The sequence below is a fragment of the Ursus americanus genome, chromosome 29, assembly GCF_024610735.1.
Source record: "Ursus americanus isolate L20-20 chromosome 29, mUrsAme1.1.p, whole genome shotgun sequence".
NCBI classification, from domain to species: domain Eukaryota; kingdom Metazoa; phylum Chordata; class Mammalia; order Carnivora; family Ursidae; genus Ursus; species Ursus americanus.
The window spans coordinates 8,534,526-8,549,434 of record NC_142155.1 but is presented as its reverse complement, the minus strand read 5'-3'; the positions used below and the strand labels follow the sequence as shown (position 1 = coordinate 8,549,434).

The 14,909-nt window shown below is 36.4% G+C and overlaps 1 protein-coding gene and 1 long non-coding RNA gene across 6 annotated transcripts in view; one reads left to right on the top strand and one right to left on the bottom strand.

Moving 5' to 3' along the window:
• Positions 1–71: 71 nt before the first annotated feature.
• Positions 72–8,143, top strand: LOC148107497 (uncharacterized). Its single transcript, XR_015722247.1, has 2 exons — positions 72–208; positions 1,118–8,143. It is a non-coding gene; the product is annotated as an uncharacterized LOC148107497 (long non-coding RNA).
• Positions 6,973–14,909, bottom strand: part of FILIP1 (filamin A interacting protein 1) — a 203,374-nt gene continuing 195,437 nt past the window's right edge. For 4 of the 5 annotated variants that reach the window (XM_087856943.1, XM_087856944.1, XM_045803857.2 and 1 more), the window contains one exon: positions 6,973–10,755. Coding sequence is in view for 2 of the 5 variants with exons in the window: in XM_045803857.2 (XP_045659813.2) it covers positions 10,715–10,755 (41 nt within the window). In the remaining 3 variants the exon portion in view is untranslated. Of the gene's footprint in view, positions 10,756–11,985; positions 12,119–14,909 lie in introns of all 5 variants that reach the window. The other variant, XR_015722245.1, reaches the window with a different exon arrangement.

Here is a 14,909-nt window from a genome sequence, read left to right as displayed (position 1 = left end):
CCAGAGGGAGGGAGAGAGGAAGGAGGGAGAAGACTGAGGGACAAGGGGAGGGGAAAAGGGAAGAGGATAGAAGGGGGAGGGGGAAGGCGGACGCACCGTGATCATCTGCCCTGTGACGACAAAGTGAGGGCCTCAACCCCCAGAGCGTGGAGCTACGTTGCGCCGGCGCGTCCCTAGAAGCGAAGAGGTTTCGACGCTTACGCAATAGGTGTGTCTTGCTTCACTCTCCGAAGCTTCTGTTCTCACTCACCTGCTTCCTACTGAGGTTATCATGGAGACGGCGGTGCTAGGTCGCCCGTCCGACCAGCCCGGCCCAAATCACCTTCATCAACCCTGGAACTGCGGACAAAGAAGTCTTTCTGGTGACTTCGGCGCCGGACAGGTTTTTGCCTTACCTCGAAATCCTCTCTGAAGGGAATCGGCGCATTTAAAAGACCCTACCAAGGGAGCTTGAGCCTGGTGGGATGGCAGTGTTTGCTTGGGTTATAAAACGGCGATTTTCTCTAAAATAAATAAACCTCCACTCAAGACGCAAATGTAAACGTTAAGTGAGATGCGTGGTGGCTGACCTTTTTGTACTAAGTCAAGAATAAATCATGCCAGTTGGTTAACCCTATTGTCTTGCCACTTGTTCTCACTTTTTCCCTCCACTAATGGTCTTCATGTTACCTTTTACCTTATTTTCTTTGTCCGCTTTTCTCTTTTGCACATTGATTTAAGAAGTCTGTTGTAATAAGCTGTAGGTCTTTACTACTGATAGTCAAAAAACCTCAACAAATTGTGGCATCATCATAAAATGAAATACTATGTAGATAGTTTAAAACTGCTAAGTATTTGATGATCCAAGGAGATACTCCTGATATATAAAAAGTAGCTAAAATGATACCAAAGTAGTGTAGGTATAGAGCGTAAAGCCCGACGAAAACGTGGCAATCTATTTTTTGCACTATATATTTTTTGCACTTTTATGTATTTTCCAAATTTTCTGCAATAAGCATGATTTGTAAATTTTTAAAAATATATATATAAATTTCACATTATATTGGCATCTTTGAAATCCAGACCAGAGAGTAAATCACATCATCTGAAAACATACCCAAACTTTATTTTCTTTCAGACTTTGTATTTATGCCTTTTATAAGGTAAACCAACGAAAGGGAAATGAAGACTGTTTAGGCCTCAAATTTAAAATTAAATGTATTTTCGAAATGACTACAAGTCTCAAGATGTGAGTCAATCAAATGTTTATCTGGCAGACAATTGGCTTGCTTACCTGACATCCATTACCTCTCAAATTCTTAGCACTGCTAACATAGGTGAGTATTTTTTGTTTTGATCTACACAAGTTTACTTTCAACCTAGGGCTCAAATGGAAAACATTGACTTATCACAGTTAATGGAGAAGGCATGGAATACTTTTGCTAAGTTCCATTGGTTCCTAAAAATTTGTGTAACAATATTGGATATAATGGGAAAATATAAAGCATAAGGCAAGTTTTTTCTTCCCATCTCTACCTATATTATCACATCCGCTAAATGTTACAGTTCCGTAAGAGAATTACTATCTCAGCATTTTGTATAAATGGTCAGTTATTTCGCTCTCAGATTTTTGTTGTTCTAGTGATCTGAGTGATGGGAATACGTTTATCTGTTTTTTCTTTAGTTTTGTTTGTTCATAAGAAAGATTAACTCCTTGTCTCTTTTTTTTCTTATTAGAAATTCCGTTTTGACTGAAACACAGAGTTGTGAAACTGAAAGCTTCCTTAGATTTTTGTCTAAAACTTATATTTTCAGATGAGGGCCAAATAGATGAAATGACCTATTTCAATCTCTTGATATCCTTACAGTTCCTTTTCCTCTCTGTACTGTGCCATCACAATATGCTGCCTTACTGAGCTAATATTTTTTTCATGTCCACATCATTAGCTCAGGGGACTCAGAATTTTATGATTTCCTTGGTTATACATTGTTTTGTGATTGTCCTTACCAGGTAGTTTTTTGTTTTTTGTTTTCATTTAATCTGATGAAGTAGAAAATCTTAAAATGTTATTCAACATTTTTGGGGTAACAAAAGAGTGGTCTCACAATGGATTACCAGTCTATGCATTTTTCACTGTGGTTCCTAGGAGTGACTGGTGTGTATGTGTGTATTGATGGTACATGTAGATCACATTTGTATTGTTCAAATGATTGTTCACTTGCTGATTCCTGGGAAAAGAATTTATGTGGCTAAATGTTATTCATGCCGACTACCAGGTCGACACAGTAAGTGTGCAATGAATGCATGAGCCCAAATATAAAAGTAAATCCAAAATGATAAAGCAGATGCAAACCCCATGATCCGCAAAGATATATATGAATAGCTTTTGGCAGGATAGTTTCATAATAATTTCTTATTTTGTAGCTCAATTGGTGTGTTCAGGCTACCGAACCAGGTAACTAGAAACATTAAAGAAAAAATATTGAATAACTATTGAGAAATTTAAAGAATTAAGAAGAGGAAACTGAAGCTGGTCTTTTTACTGTTTAGCCAAAGTGCCACACAGATTTGCTTGTTAGACTCGTTTGAGTATTTGGTGCTGCTTAAGCTTCCTAGTTTCTAGCCATATTCAAGTCATTTCACTCACAGCTGTAGTATAACAATGTTTGGGAAGATTGAAGAGACCTAAAAAATGTACCTAAGTTTTTACCAGCGTGAATTTCAGAGAAAGTTCTTAGGGACTGGAAATGGTTTGAATTGTTTTCAGTGACTGGGTAGTATTTTTGCTTGTTTATTTTTGAAGGAAAAAAAAATTTCTATTCAGTTAATCATGGCAGCTTACTTTAGAGAACTTTGGTGGGACTAAATCATATTCATGTTTAATTATCTCAGAAGATGTTTAGGGAAAGAATGATAGAGAATTTGTATAATAAATTTAATTTGTTATATTAATTGCATCAGAGATTGGTTCCAACTGACTGTGAAAAATTACTGCTTTTAAAGTTGACCTCTTCCTGTTTTTTATGTTGTGTTTTTATTAAACTTTTTCAGTTAGGAATTTAAGAAAATCCTTTTGTTTTCGCTTTGAGAGATTGTCTGATTAGCCTGAGGTTGTTGGTGTTGTGATGAAAGGTTTTGCAAGTTCATGAATAATAATCATAGTCAGTAGTCAGATAACAAGTCAAACAAGATATCTTAATGGCTAGTCTCAGAGGAAAAAGTAGGCAGCCTAAGAACCTCGTTTTGGGAAGGAAATTAAGGTTTCCTTTCTCATAATTCCACACTTCCTTTAAATGAAAATACGTAATTCTAATAAGATTTCAGACTTCGTGACTCCCACTGTATAGACTCTCTCAGTTGATTACGTCCCATGGCGCCGTCAATTATAGATAAGTTCTTTTCTTCAAATATGATGTTGCCATCTCTAAGTTGACAGTCAACTGACATGTATTATATGTATAATAGTGAAATTATTTTTTAAAGGGGACAGAGGAAGCAAGAGACTTATTACTCTATGAGAATAGAGACATGGGAAAATAGATCTTTAAAAATGTTTAACAAGGGGTGCAGCGGTGGCTCAGTCAGTTAAGTATCAGACTCTTGATCTCAGCTCAGGGCTTGATCTCTGGGTTGTGAGTTCAAGCCTCACATTGAGCTTCACAATGGGCATGGAGCCTACTTTAAAAAAATTTTGTTTTAATGTTTAACCACTTATAATAACATTTGGACTATTTTTAGACATACATTTTTTCTGTTTCTTCAAGTTTTAAATTATGAGAAGTCTGGGGGGGAAGTGTGGCAGGCATTTCATAATTACTTGTTTTTTTTGAAACACTTGGGTCACTACTACCTATGAAGTTATTTCTTTAAAAATATTCTTGAAAGATGACTTTCACAAAATGAACTTAAATGTGAAATCAACTTCTACTGAGCCTGAGAAAGGAAACACTTTTTTTTGGTCAATGGAACTAAATGTTTATGGCAACAAATAACCATGACCTCCTAGACTGCCCTCTGACCAGTGCATGTAAGGGACAGGGTAGGGGTTCCTTCAGCAAACTGTTCCACAACATTTTTATTTTCACTGAATCTTCTGAGAAGAATAATTTGCACCCACTGTCTTCAGTTCCTAACCCATCCAACCTATTGCTCCCCCACTTCAGACCCCACTTCCACTTAAACTGCCTTACTAATTCCGATTCATCCTTTAAGATGCAGGACAGTAGCCAGTTTGAGGAATCTTTGTCCCTCGGGCTGTGCTAAGAGTTCCTCTCAGAGTTCAAGGCAGCTTACACAGACCTCTACCTTGCACTTACCGTAATACTGAGAAATCTGTTTATGTCTGTCTTTCCTACTAGATAAAGCTGCTCAGGGTCAGAGACTGTTTTTATTTGTCTCTATATTTACAACACCTGGAAAAAAATGCCACGGTCTTAAAGACATTTAGTAAATCTTGTGGAACTAACCAGACCTCCTCTCAACTCACATTTTAGTGGGAGAGACTACTCGCCAACAAACAAATGAAATATAATGAGGTCAGTGCCATATAAGATGTGTGCACAAGGGGTTATAGGAGATGCCACACCTCATCATCTTTATGATGTCAAAAACTAAACTGAGGAAATGGGCCCTAAGGTCTGGGTGATATTTTATGGTTCCCCATGCAGGAAAGAATAGGATCAAAAATAAAAGAACATAGGGAAAGTTGAACCATATTCAGCACTCATTATTGATGATTTGCAAGACTCCATACCCTGGCTGATCGTGTTCCTTTTCTCAAGATCTTAGGTTGTTTCCCTGGAAACCAAGATCACTGTTACTCCCCATTCTTGAGAGTTAGCTTATACAGTCCATTTGTCCCACTTGTCTACTTGCAACAATGCTCTATGTGGAAACCAGTGCTTGGCCTCTGTGAACTGAAAATGACCACACTTTTCTTGTTAAAATGGCATAGGCCAGGGGCGCCTGGGTGGCGCAGTCGTTAAGCGTCTGCCTTCGGCTCAGGGCGTGATCCTGGCGCTCTGGGATCGAGCCCCACGTCAGGCTCCTCTGCTGGGAGCCTGCTTCTTCCTCTCCCACTCCCCCTGCTGGTGTTCCCTCTCTCGCTGGCTGTCTCTCTCTCTGTCAAATAAATAAATAGAATCGTTAAATAAAATAAAATAAAATAAATGGCATAGGCCATCTAGTGGTCTGATGAGGAACCTCTGTCTTTGCAGAGAGCCTATCTTCCCTTAAGATCGATGATTATTGAGAGTCTTCTTGTTTAATCCAAATACTCTGCATCTAAAATCTTCAGTGGGCACAGAGGTTTCTACGAGGGAAGGATCAGCAGCCAGAACAGTTTGGTGAGGAAGCTCTGGCGTTGAACAGTCTGGCTGAGGTACTCCTCCTAGAGGAGCAATGCCTTGGGCTTAGGAGTCAGTAATGGGTGCCTACAAAACACCCTGCCACTTTGACTAAACATATGTCTTGCTGTCAAAGAGGAGAAAGAAATGTGCCCCCTAAGCCAGGTAACTCAAAAATGAAAACGTGATTATGGTCATGGAAAAGGTCTGTGAAGATTGGAGGAAAGGAGATAGGGCAGCTAGAAGAGTGGGAAAAGGCCTCTCCCTAGAAGGAATTATATTGCCTTTTACAAACATTTATCCAGTATCCAGTATTCACTCTGAGGAATATGCAAGTCCTGTCTTCAAGAAGCTTACAGCCAAACTGGAGAGACAACTTTGCATATCAGTGCTAATCAATAAAGACAGAATGGGAAAATGGACTCCTGAAGAGAAAGAAAAAAATATTTTCTCCTTCGAGACACTTATCTGAAAGAAATGCTGCAAATAATGCCAGTGGAAACTAAAGGAGGACTGGTTATCTTTAAAAAAAAAAAAAAAGTGATCTGGGAAGTCCAGGGAACTGCATTCCAACAATTATCTGTGGATGATAGGTCGGTATGCCTGGAACCAAGCAGTCAGTAAGGATTGCCCCAGTTGAAGGAAGGCCTCAAGGTTTAATATCTTTTATAGGTTCCTTGGGATAGCATTAAGCACAAATTTCAGAAGTACATTTTAATGACATTAAAAAACTAAAACAAAAAAACCCCAGTATGGGGCAATATGCCCAATTGCCAACATGCACGGAGCCCAGGGAACTTGCTGCAGTTTCTGTGCACACGGAAATAGCCTGGTGCTCATTAAACGTGACTCTAGCCCAGGGCTCAGGGGGAACAAATGCATTTGAGCAAATATAGAAAGCCCGAGACCTTCCTTTTCCTGGGAAGTCATGAAACAAACAGTGACTTTTGGCCAGTGCTCTTAAACCATGTGCACCTGCGGGGCTCTGCTCCTCCAAAAAGAGGCCTCTTTACTGCCTTGTGGGCAAGACCCCTAACATCTGCAGCTTCCATGTAGAAAGCATCTTTGTTTAGACATCTCGCTTGCCTGCTTTTTTGATATGCAGATCTTTAAACAATAAACAGCCATTCCTTTGTCCCAAAAAAGGCAGAGATAAGTAGGGATTGGCTATGGACCACCAACTCTGGCACAGAGCTGAGAAATAAAAGAGGTCAAAGAATAGCCTCACGGTCACCCCCATCCCACTTTTGCTGAAAGCATTACCCAGCAGCCTCTCTAGAAGCTGGGCTGTGGCCTGCTGGCAAAAACCTCGGGAGCATTTGTTCTGCTCAGTAACCTACCTTTAGCCTGACAGCAGAAAGCAGTAAAGTACTATCTGAATATCGACTGACAGTGCATTTGGTGAAGGTAAAGGGCTGAGGGACACTCTATAACCAGTTCTATCTCTTGGTGTGTAGCACTGTTCATCCCACTAAAGAATCAGACTATGCTGTAACTCGGGGAAAGTATCTCTCATTTTGGCAGATCTGCTGTACCATTTCTGCTTCTTCACAGCGAAAAACGCCACCTTTTTAAGAAAATAGGAAATGCAGAAGTGAAAACTATTTAAAGGCAAATGATTTTAAATAAAAAGGTGAAGGTTGAATGCTCATTTCAAATGATTTTAATTTTATGAATATTATGTTCCAACTCAAAAAAGAATATTGCACAATGTTTTTATATCACAATTGTTACTTTTCTCACTCTGTAGTGAGATTTTGATAAACATGGTTGACTTTGGAAATAACACAAAGAGACTGTCTTAATTGGCTAGATGATTTCAATAACCTGTGAAGAACTGAAAGGAAGATATTACATTCATATAAAAGACAAGTAGATACCCATAAATTCACTTGGCTGTAATGAAAAATAATTAACTTTTCATGTACTTAATAAAACTTAAAGGAGACAAAATTGAGAATGCTGTGAAAATACAATGTAACTCCAAAATTTTTCAATGCACTCTTTTGCTTTCGAAAATCCGTTCAACTGCAAGACTTTTAAGAATATCTTGATCACACTGTAAGCCTTTTACTTTGGAGAAGCTGACATCCGATGTCTTTAAAACAAAATCTAAATAAATACAATCTGCACTGTTAAAAATAATGAAATCTGTGAATGTTAAGGTAAAATTACCCAAATAACATAAATGAAAAAAACACCAAAAAATAAGTGTATTATATCATGACACCAATAAACATTTCTATTCGACCTTACTAATCTACAGCATTTTGCATTTTCCCTATGTAACAAACACAGTTGTTATCATATAGTTATGGAGTAAATTTTGAAAACTTAAGACAATAAAATAATAGTGTTTACTAAGCAAAGTTAATTCCATGACACTCTCCCAATTTTTGTGAATTTATTACAATAACTTATTGTTTTCCCTCTTTGCCTTCTAATTAGTATTTTTAGCAGGGGGATAGCACTGGAGTCTGAAGGGGGATACATGCTTCAGGTGCCAGTTGTGGTGGTGGTGTTTTTTTTAACTTCCATTTTGCATTTTTGTTATTTTTGGAATCGTTGCTCGTCAAATTCATGAACACGCCCAACTTTTGCTAAGTTTTTTATTCATTTCCAGGAAAATTCAACCACAGCATAAAGAGAAGGGACAAAAACATATTACATTGTTTGATCCAACATTTACTCTTGCTCTGCCACTGATTTTAGAACCTGTGAATTATTTCAATAGTGCTGGTGTCTTTTTTAATGCTTAAGCTAGATACTTCACATCATGAATTTTTTTTTTTTTATGGTTGCCCTAAGAGACAATTAATTCTTCACATTTCTTGAAGATCTAACATCTGGAAAATGTGTTCACTATCTTCATCACACCTTAATATTTTATGAAATGCTTGAAAAAAGTCCCTGCAGAAGATACCTCAAAAAATACTCTCTTATCAAAAAGAAAGGGGTAAAACAATGGATTAGTTCAATAGTTGTACCTTAAACTGGAATCATTTCAGAAAATATAATTATTCCATTCAAAACTGATTCCCTTTCATACTGATGATTGGAGATTTACTTAAAAGATACAGAAATTATGTGAGTCTAGGATGGTGCCAGGATTGCACATGGAGGCAGTTTTCTCCTTTGGATGTGGATAGTGGGATAAGACTGTCTATGATCTTGTTTGTTTAATTCATTAGATAAGGATATAACTATTTGGTGTTTTCTCCTTTCTGCTAATTTTTAATATTCTTTTATTTCAGAACAATTACTTTCTTATTCTTTATTAATTTTACTCATCTGTCACTCAGATTCCATTTGGGTTCAAACAGAGGACTTAATCCCAGCACGAGCAGAAAAAGGCTCAGCATCCATCTAAGTGACTCAGATTGTACCACCGTCCTTACTCTGCATCGCAAGTACCAAATTTCATTATAAATTCAAGAGAAATAAAAACTACAGATCCAAATAGACATAAATCACTTGCAATATCTTAAAGTCAAGAAGTCTTATCCTCTAGCCTTTTCATGATTCATGTAATGAAATTCCCACAAGATGAGAAAAAGCTATTTGATTCAAATGCTAATTTGTGATCTATCAGAATATTTTGCCATCAGAAGTATAAACGTTGGCAAATAGGGAACTTAACTGTGTGTCAAAAAAAGATAACAAGATAACCCTTTTTCTACTTGAAAATGTCATTACAGTTCAGAAACATTTTCAGAAAAAAACTCATAGCAACAATGTTTTAAATCTTCACACATACACACTCTAGTTTTCTTAATCATTAATCAAAAGCCCTGAAGGATACGTGATACATTGACAATCATTCAAGCTAGGACAAGCCTACTGTAGCATTTCTTTTACTTACAAAAATCAAACTAATTTTCCATAAAATAGTTATTTATAACATCTACCAAATGTGATTGCTAATTCCACAAAGTATAAGTTAAAACCTTCCAAAGTTACATAGGGGAGGAAATCCAATTAATTTTTCTATTTCAAAGACTCAGTGTAGACTCACTTCTATGCATTTGTAACCTGGAAACAAACTGTCAACTGGAGAAATGGGCCAATAGTGTTACTTGCATGGTTTTTAGTTATCCGTGTGACACTCAGAAGCATTTTCTTTAATCTCGGTAAAGTTCCATCATGTATGATTTCTGCATTCAGAAACTGATACGTCAACTCTTCGTTTATCTTTAAAGTTATCTTTTTAAAGACCTTATTGAAAACATGTGCACATTAGCAAAGTCTTTTTAAAAACCTGTATTACTGGGGTTTCAAGTAAACTTTAGATGCACATTTTCATATAAACCTAAATTCAACAGCAGCTCTGACATTGAGATTTGAGTAATGCATGTTATGCTTTTATCTTTAGAGAATATATTCTGCAACCTACACGCCTTTATGAAAATCTATCCAAATCCTGTCTATCAAGGAAAAAAATGTTATCTGTCATGGAATTTCTTACCATTTTTTTTGAAAGATGCAGATATTACCTAGGTCAGTTTTTATTTTTTGAGCTTTCATTTGGACAGATTGTGAGAAATATGTTGATATCACAGTCCTTATTATAAGTCTCATACATATAAGCAAATAATGCACACAGAAATAAAATTGAACTCTCAGAGCTATTCCCATAACTCTTACTGGTTAAACGTATATATCTCCTTTTATTAATTTGTTTCATATGAAATTCAATTTATCAGGGATTTTGGCACAGAACACTAGACAGGGCAACTTTTAAAACTGGCTTTACATAATTAAAATTAAACTCTTAAATCAATGTTACTTATTACTGTTGAACCGTGATCAGAATCACAGCCTTATACAAGCAATAATAAAACCTCTTCTAGAATCTCCTGCTTCTGTTTTATCTCTTGAATCTACCCTGAAATATATAGAGTGTTGTACTTTCTTTTCCTTCAGAAATAAAAAAGTGATGAAAGAGAATAATGATAGGTCGCCATTTTGAATGCACCAGTACCAATACTCTGAAGAACTGACAGTGTGCTCTACAGATGCATGTGCCAGAGACTACGAAAACGGAAACACTTCAGGAAAAAAATCACATTACAAAGTGTATTATGAAAATAAATTACATAGCATGTGCCCATGGACCTGAAAGCTTTGCAAAAGGAAGAGAAATTTATTTTGACACGAAGATTGAATTGCTCTTGCTACCTATTTTCCATATTATCAGCAACGCCACTTTCAGCTTTTACGTTATTATATCCTCGAGAAAAAAAAAAAATCACTGGAAGTAGAAAATTATTTCCAGTAGTGATCAGTAGCATGGAGGACCTTAGTGATGATGGAGGACTGTAGAAATACTACTCATTCAACAGGGATTCAGAGGAAGTACACACACCCAGTATGTGCTTGGTTTACCATTTCATCTGGAGTTCATACGTAACTGGTGAATGACGATGCTTTCTATAAAGAAAAGAAAGATACAGCATTTTCAATTAAACTGAAAAATCAATAGTTTATGTGAGGGTCAATACCACATCATTTCACTGAAAGACTGCGGACGATAAACAACAAAACAGAAACAAGTACATGAGCCCAATAGCTCCCCCTGCAGTTCTTTACTATTCTTGGGTAATTTCTTTATATTGACATATGTGCTTTACCTCCAAAATTCTTAAAATCTTTTAAACACTGTTAAATATTCTAATAATATTAGGTGGATTTTACGCAAGGAAAGAACCAAACACAAAGACATTAATTTCTACGTGTAAGCTCCATACTGGGAAACCAGACTATTTTCTAGAAGCAACTCTATTCTTCCAGCCATACTCTTTCTAATCTGAGCAATATTCACATATGTTTAATTTCTTTTTTTAGGTGTGTGGTTTGAGTTTTAACAAGGAAATATTCATTATTCTTAAGAAGTCACTAAACACAGATGACTCACATTTGTCTTGGACTGCTTCTTTTTACAAAATTATGTATATGCCTTTTTAAAAAAAATAGTTTATTTATTTGAGATGAACAAGAGAGAGAGCACAAGCAGGATGGAGGGGCAAAGGGAGAGGGAGATGCAGGTTCCCCGCTGGTCAGGGAGCCCAATGTGGGGCTCAATCCCAGCACCCTGGGATCATGACCTGAGCCGAAGGCAGACGCTTAACTGAGCCACCAGGCACCCCTTATGCATATGCTTTTAAATCTAAATTCATTCTTACAAAAGTAAAAAAAAAAAAAAATTGAAATAGTACCAGCCATGTTATGGGTGTGTGATATTTGTATTTATTTGATTGATTTCGCTTTTACCTTAACCTTTATGCCTTCACGAAAATGTATCATTTTTTTTCAGTCTCTTATTCAAGGACTACTTATTGTGGCTCTCCTACATGCCCATCACTGTGCTAGGCATGGAACTACATAAGTGACCCAAATGAGAAAGAGTCCTGCCATTGTTGAGATGATAAAGAACAGAGCAAAGAAATAACTAAGCTTCAAATGGTTTCTTCACCTGAAAAATGTACTACCTCCCCGACAATATATGGCAGTGTTGTGAGTGTAGAAACTAATGTCAGGGTTTATCAATAACGTGCGGAAATTTCCACCTATTATTTTCACTCTAATTTCAAATAATTAATATTTACATTTACTTAAGTAGTTAACATCTAAACATTAATTAAAACATATTATGTCAGAGACCTATAGATTTGTGCTAATCGAGTGGATGATCCTTTGTCAGTTTCTTAATTGGGTTTTATTAACTTTACTTCAGTTCACGCTGACCACTAGGTGGCGATATTTCCATTCCTTCCTTCGACCTTTTGATTTGAATCTGGGATAAGACAGCAAAGCAAAGTAAAATGAAATACATAAAGGTTTATATACTTAATAAAACTTAGCTATGAAAGTTTTGTAATGCTTCTAAGACATACATATGATTTTTGACAATACTACAAACCCTTAAATCATCTCATTTTTCTCATTGGAAAATTACAGCTCTAAATTTTTTCAATACCTAAAAATCCATCAAAATCTTCAGATAAAAACTAAAAACACTAATTAAAATATTATGTAGTTAAAAATCAGGATCTAAGATTCAAATGCCATTTCCCACTCAACACTTTCTTTCTTAAAATTTCAGTAATAGTTTTCAAAGAGTCAAAAGACATAGATCTCAAGTCTCCCTAATAGAATTAAAGTATCTTCCCCATTTTCCTCCCTTAAGAAAGCATAGAGAACTTAAATTTAAAAGAGTGAATTCCTGGGTTGCCTGGATTAGTTAGGTGTCTGACTCTTGATCTCAGAGTTGTGAGTTCAAGCCCTATGCTGGCTACAGGGAAAAAAAAAAAAAAAGCAGTGAAATCCAGAATTGTTCTTATCCTAGATGTAATTCAGAATGGGCATGCATTGGTTTCCTCACCACAAAATGAGGATATTAGATATCATCTCTAAAGTGACTTGCAAATGCTAACATTTTGTGTTACCACTCTCTCGAGTGTGCAAACCTCTAAATTCCTAGAGTTGCCTTAATCTTAACATGTTGCCATCCTCATTATCATAATAGCTTTTCAGAATTAGAATTTTCAGAATTCAGAATTTTCAGTAATTGGGTCCATACATAGAAGAAACAATATCTTGTTTGAACCATTCTTCTTCTTCTTATTATATATAAATTAGCAAACTTGTGATCCTACATGATACATATATATATACATATGTATATATATATTAATGCTATTAATCAGATTGCATTATTTCCTAAAATCTTTTAAAAGATTTTATTATTTGAGAGAGAGAGAGAAAGAGAACACGAGCTGGGGCGGGGCAGAGGGGGAGGGACAAGCAGACTCTCCGCTAAGCGCAGAGCCCCACTGAGGGCTGGATTCCAGGACCTTGAGATCATGACCTGAGCCAAAGTCAGATGCTTAACTGACTGAACCACCCATGTGCCCCTAATCAGATTGCATTATGAAAAAGATTGTCTCAAAAATACTTGACAATGCTAACAGTTTATTTTATTCTACTTTAATAATAAAAGGGGGTATTTCAGGGACGCCTGGGTGGCTCAGTCCATTAAGCGTCTGCCTTCAGCTCAGGTCATGATCCCAGGGTCCTGGGATACAGCCCTGCATCAGGCTCCCTGCTCAGCGGGGAGTCTGCTTCTCCTTCTCTCTCTCCCTCTGTGTGTTCCCTCTCTCTTAAATAAATAAATCTTTTTAAAAAGAGGGCATTTCATATTTATATACATAAACTTTATTTAAAGGAATACAATTAACCCAAGTTATTTTGTTTTATAAACATGGAGACATAGTTCATCTTGTTTCCAGAGATAGTGGGAAAAGATCTATATGATGGAAGATCTGTTTTAATTGAAACTATTAAACAGATTTATTAAATCTATGCTTGCTTATTATCTGTTTTCCCCAATCTGTACACTGAGAAAAAAAATCACACTGCCAATACACAAAATTGTGAGAGATAAAAATGTTGCTTTAAGCCGTTAGATTTTGAGGTGACTCATTACACAGCAAAACTATCTGATACATACAGAGTCCTTGGTTGCTGGCAAAAAAAAAAAAAAAAGCTTCAGGGATTATGCCATTAGTTAAGTTTTTTTAAAAAGGGCAGAGTTTCCAAGTTTCTCCCTGGCTTTTCTTTATGGTTTAATACAATAAAATAATGTTATAAATTTTACTGAAGTTACAAAGTCAGTGAGCAAATCGTATTCCATTTCTTGCTCTGTCTTCATTTTATCTCAGAACAAGACCCAAATATAGGTCATTTGGGGCCTCTAAAGTAACCTGAGTAAAATCAGGTATAATTCTGGAATAACTTTTCTCTTTTTGCAGTTACCATTTTTCTGACATTAGTAATTTGTAGAGTATATGACAGGAAGGGTGAGACCAAAGGCCATAGTTAATTTACACCTCTATCAGCAAACTCAAAATAGCAAAGCACTTAAATTTAGGGCCCTCTGATGTATAAATATTTAAGAACATCATTTCCTTCTTCCTAATTGGAAAAAGGAAAAAAACATCTAAATCTTAATCAGCATACACACACACAGGGACATTGGATTTTTATGTATTTTTGAAATTAACAGTTTACCAAAAGTACTTACACTTTCCTCTGTATGTTCCTCTCAAGTGTTATCTTGATGTTTTCTCCTTAAGAAACTTTGGGTAACACATTAATACGTTATTTGTGATTATGATATTATTGTGAAATGACGTTTCACAATAATATGAATTCATTCTTTTGTACACCAGCTATTAGATAATGGTCCACAGAAAGGAAATTTAACATATTATCAATTCCTAATTATACTTGACTTCTGACCTTACTATTCATCCTCTTTGGGTGGTAACCCAAAACTACTGGCCAGCCAGATGACTTGAGATCCAAAGTTGTATATGCAAGCTGGGATTTGGGGAGAAATTTGGGGGAGACTCTCAAGTGCTAGAGTGTGGCAACATGGCAACAAATTTTGAGTCTGATTCCTCCCAGGAGGGCTCCCTGGCTGTGGAGTAGGAAAGATATACTCCCTGGAAAGTCAGCGTCTTCCTCCCAAGCAAGACATATATTTATACTTTGCCAAACTCTCTGCGAGGGGACCCTTGAGC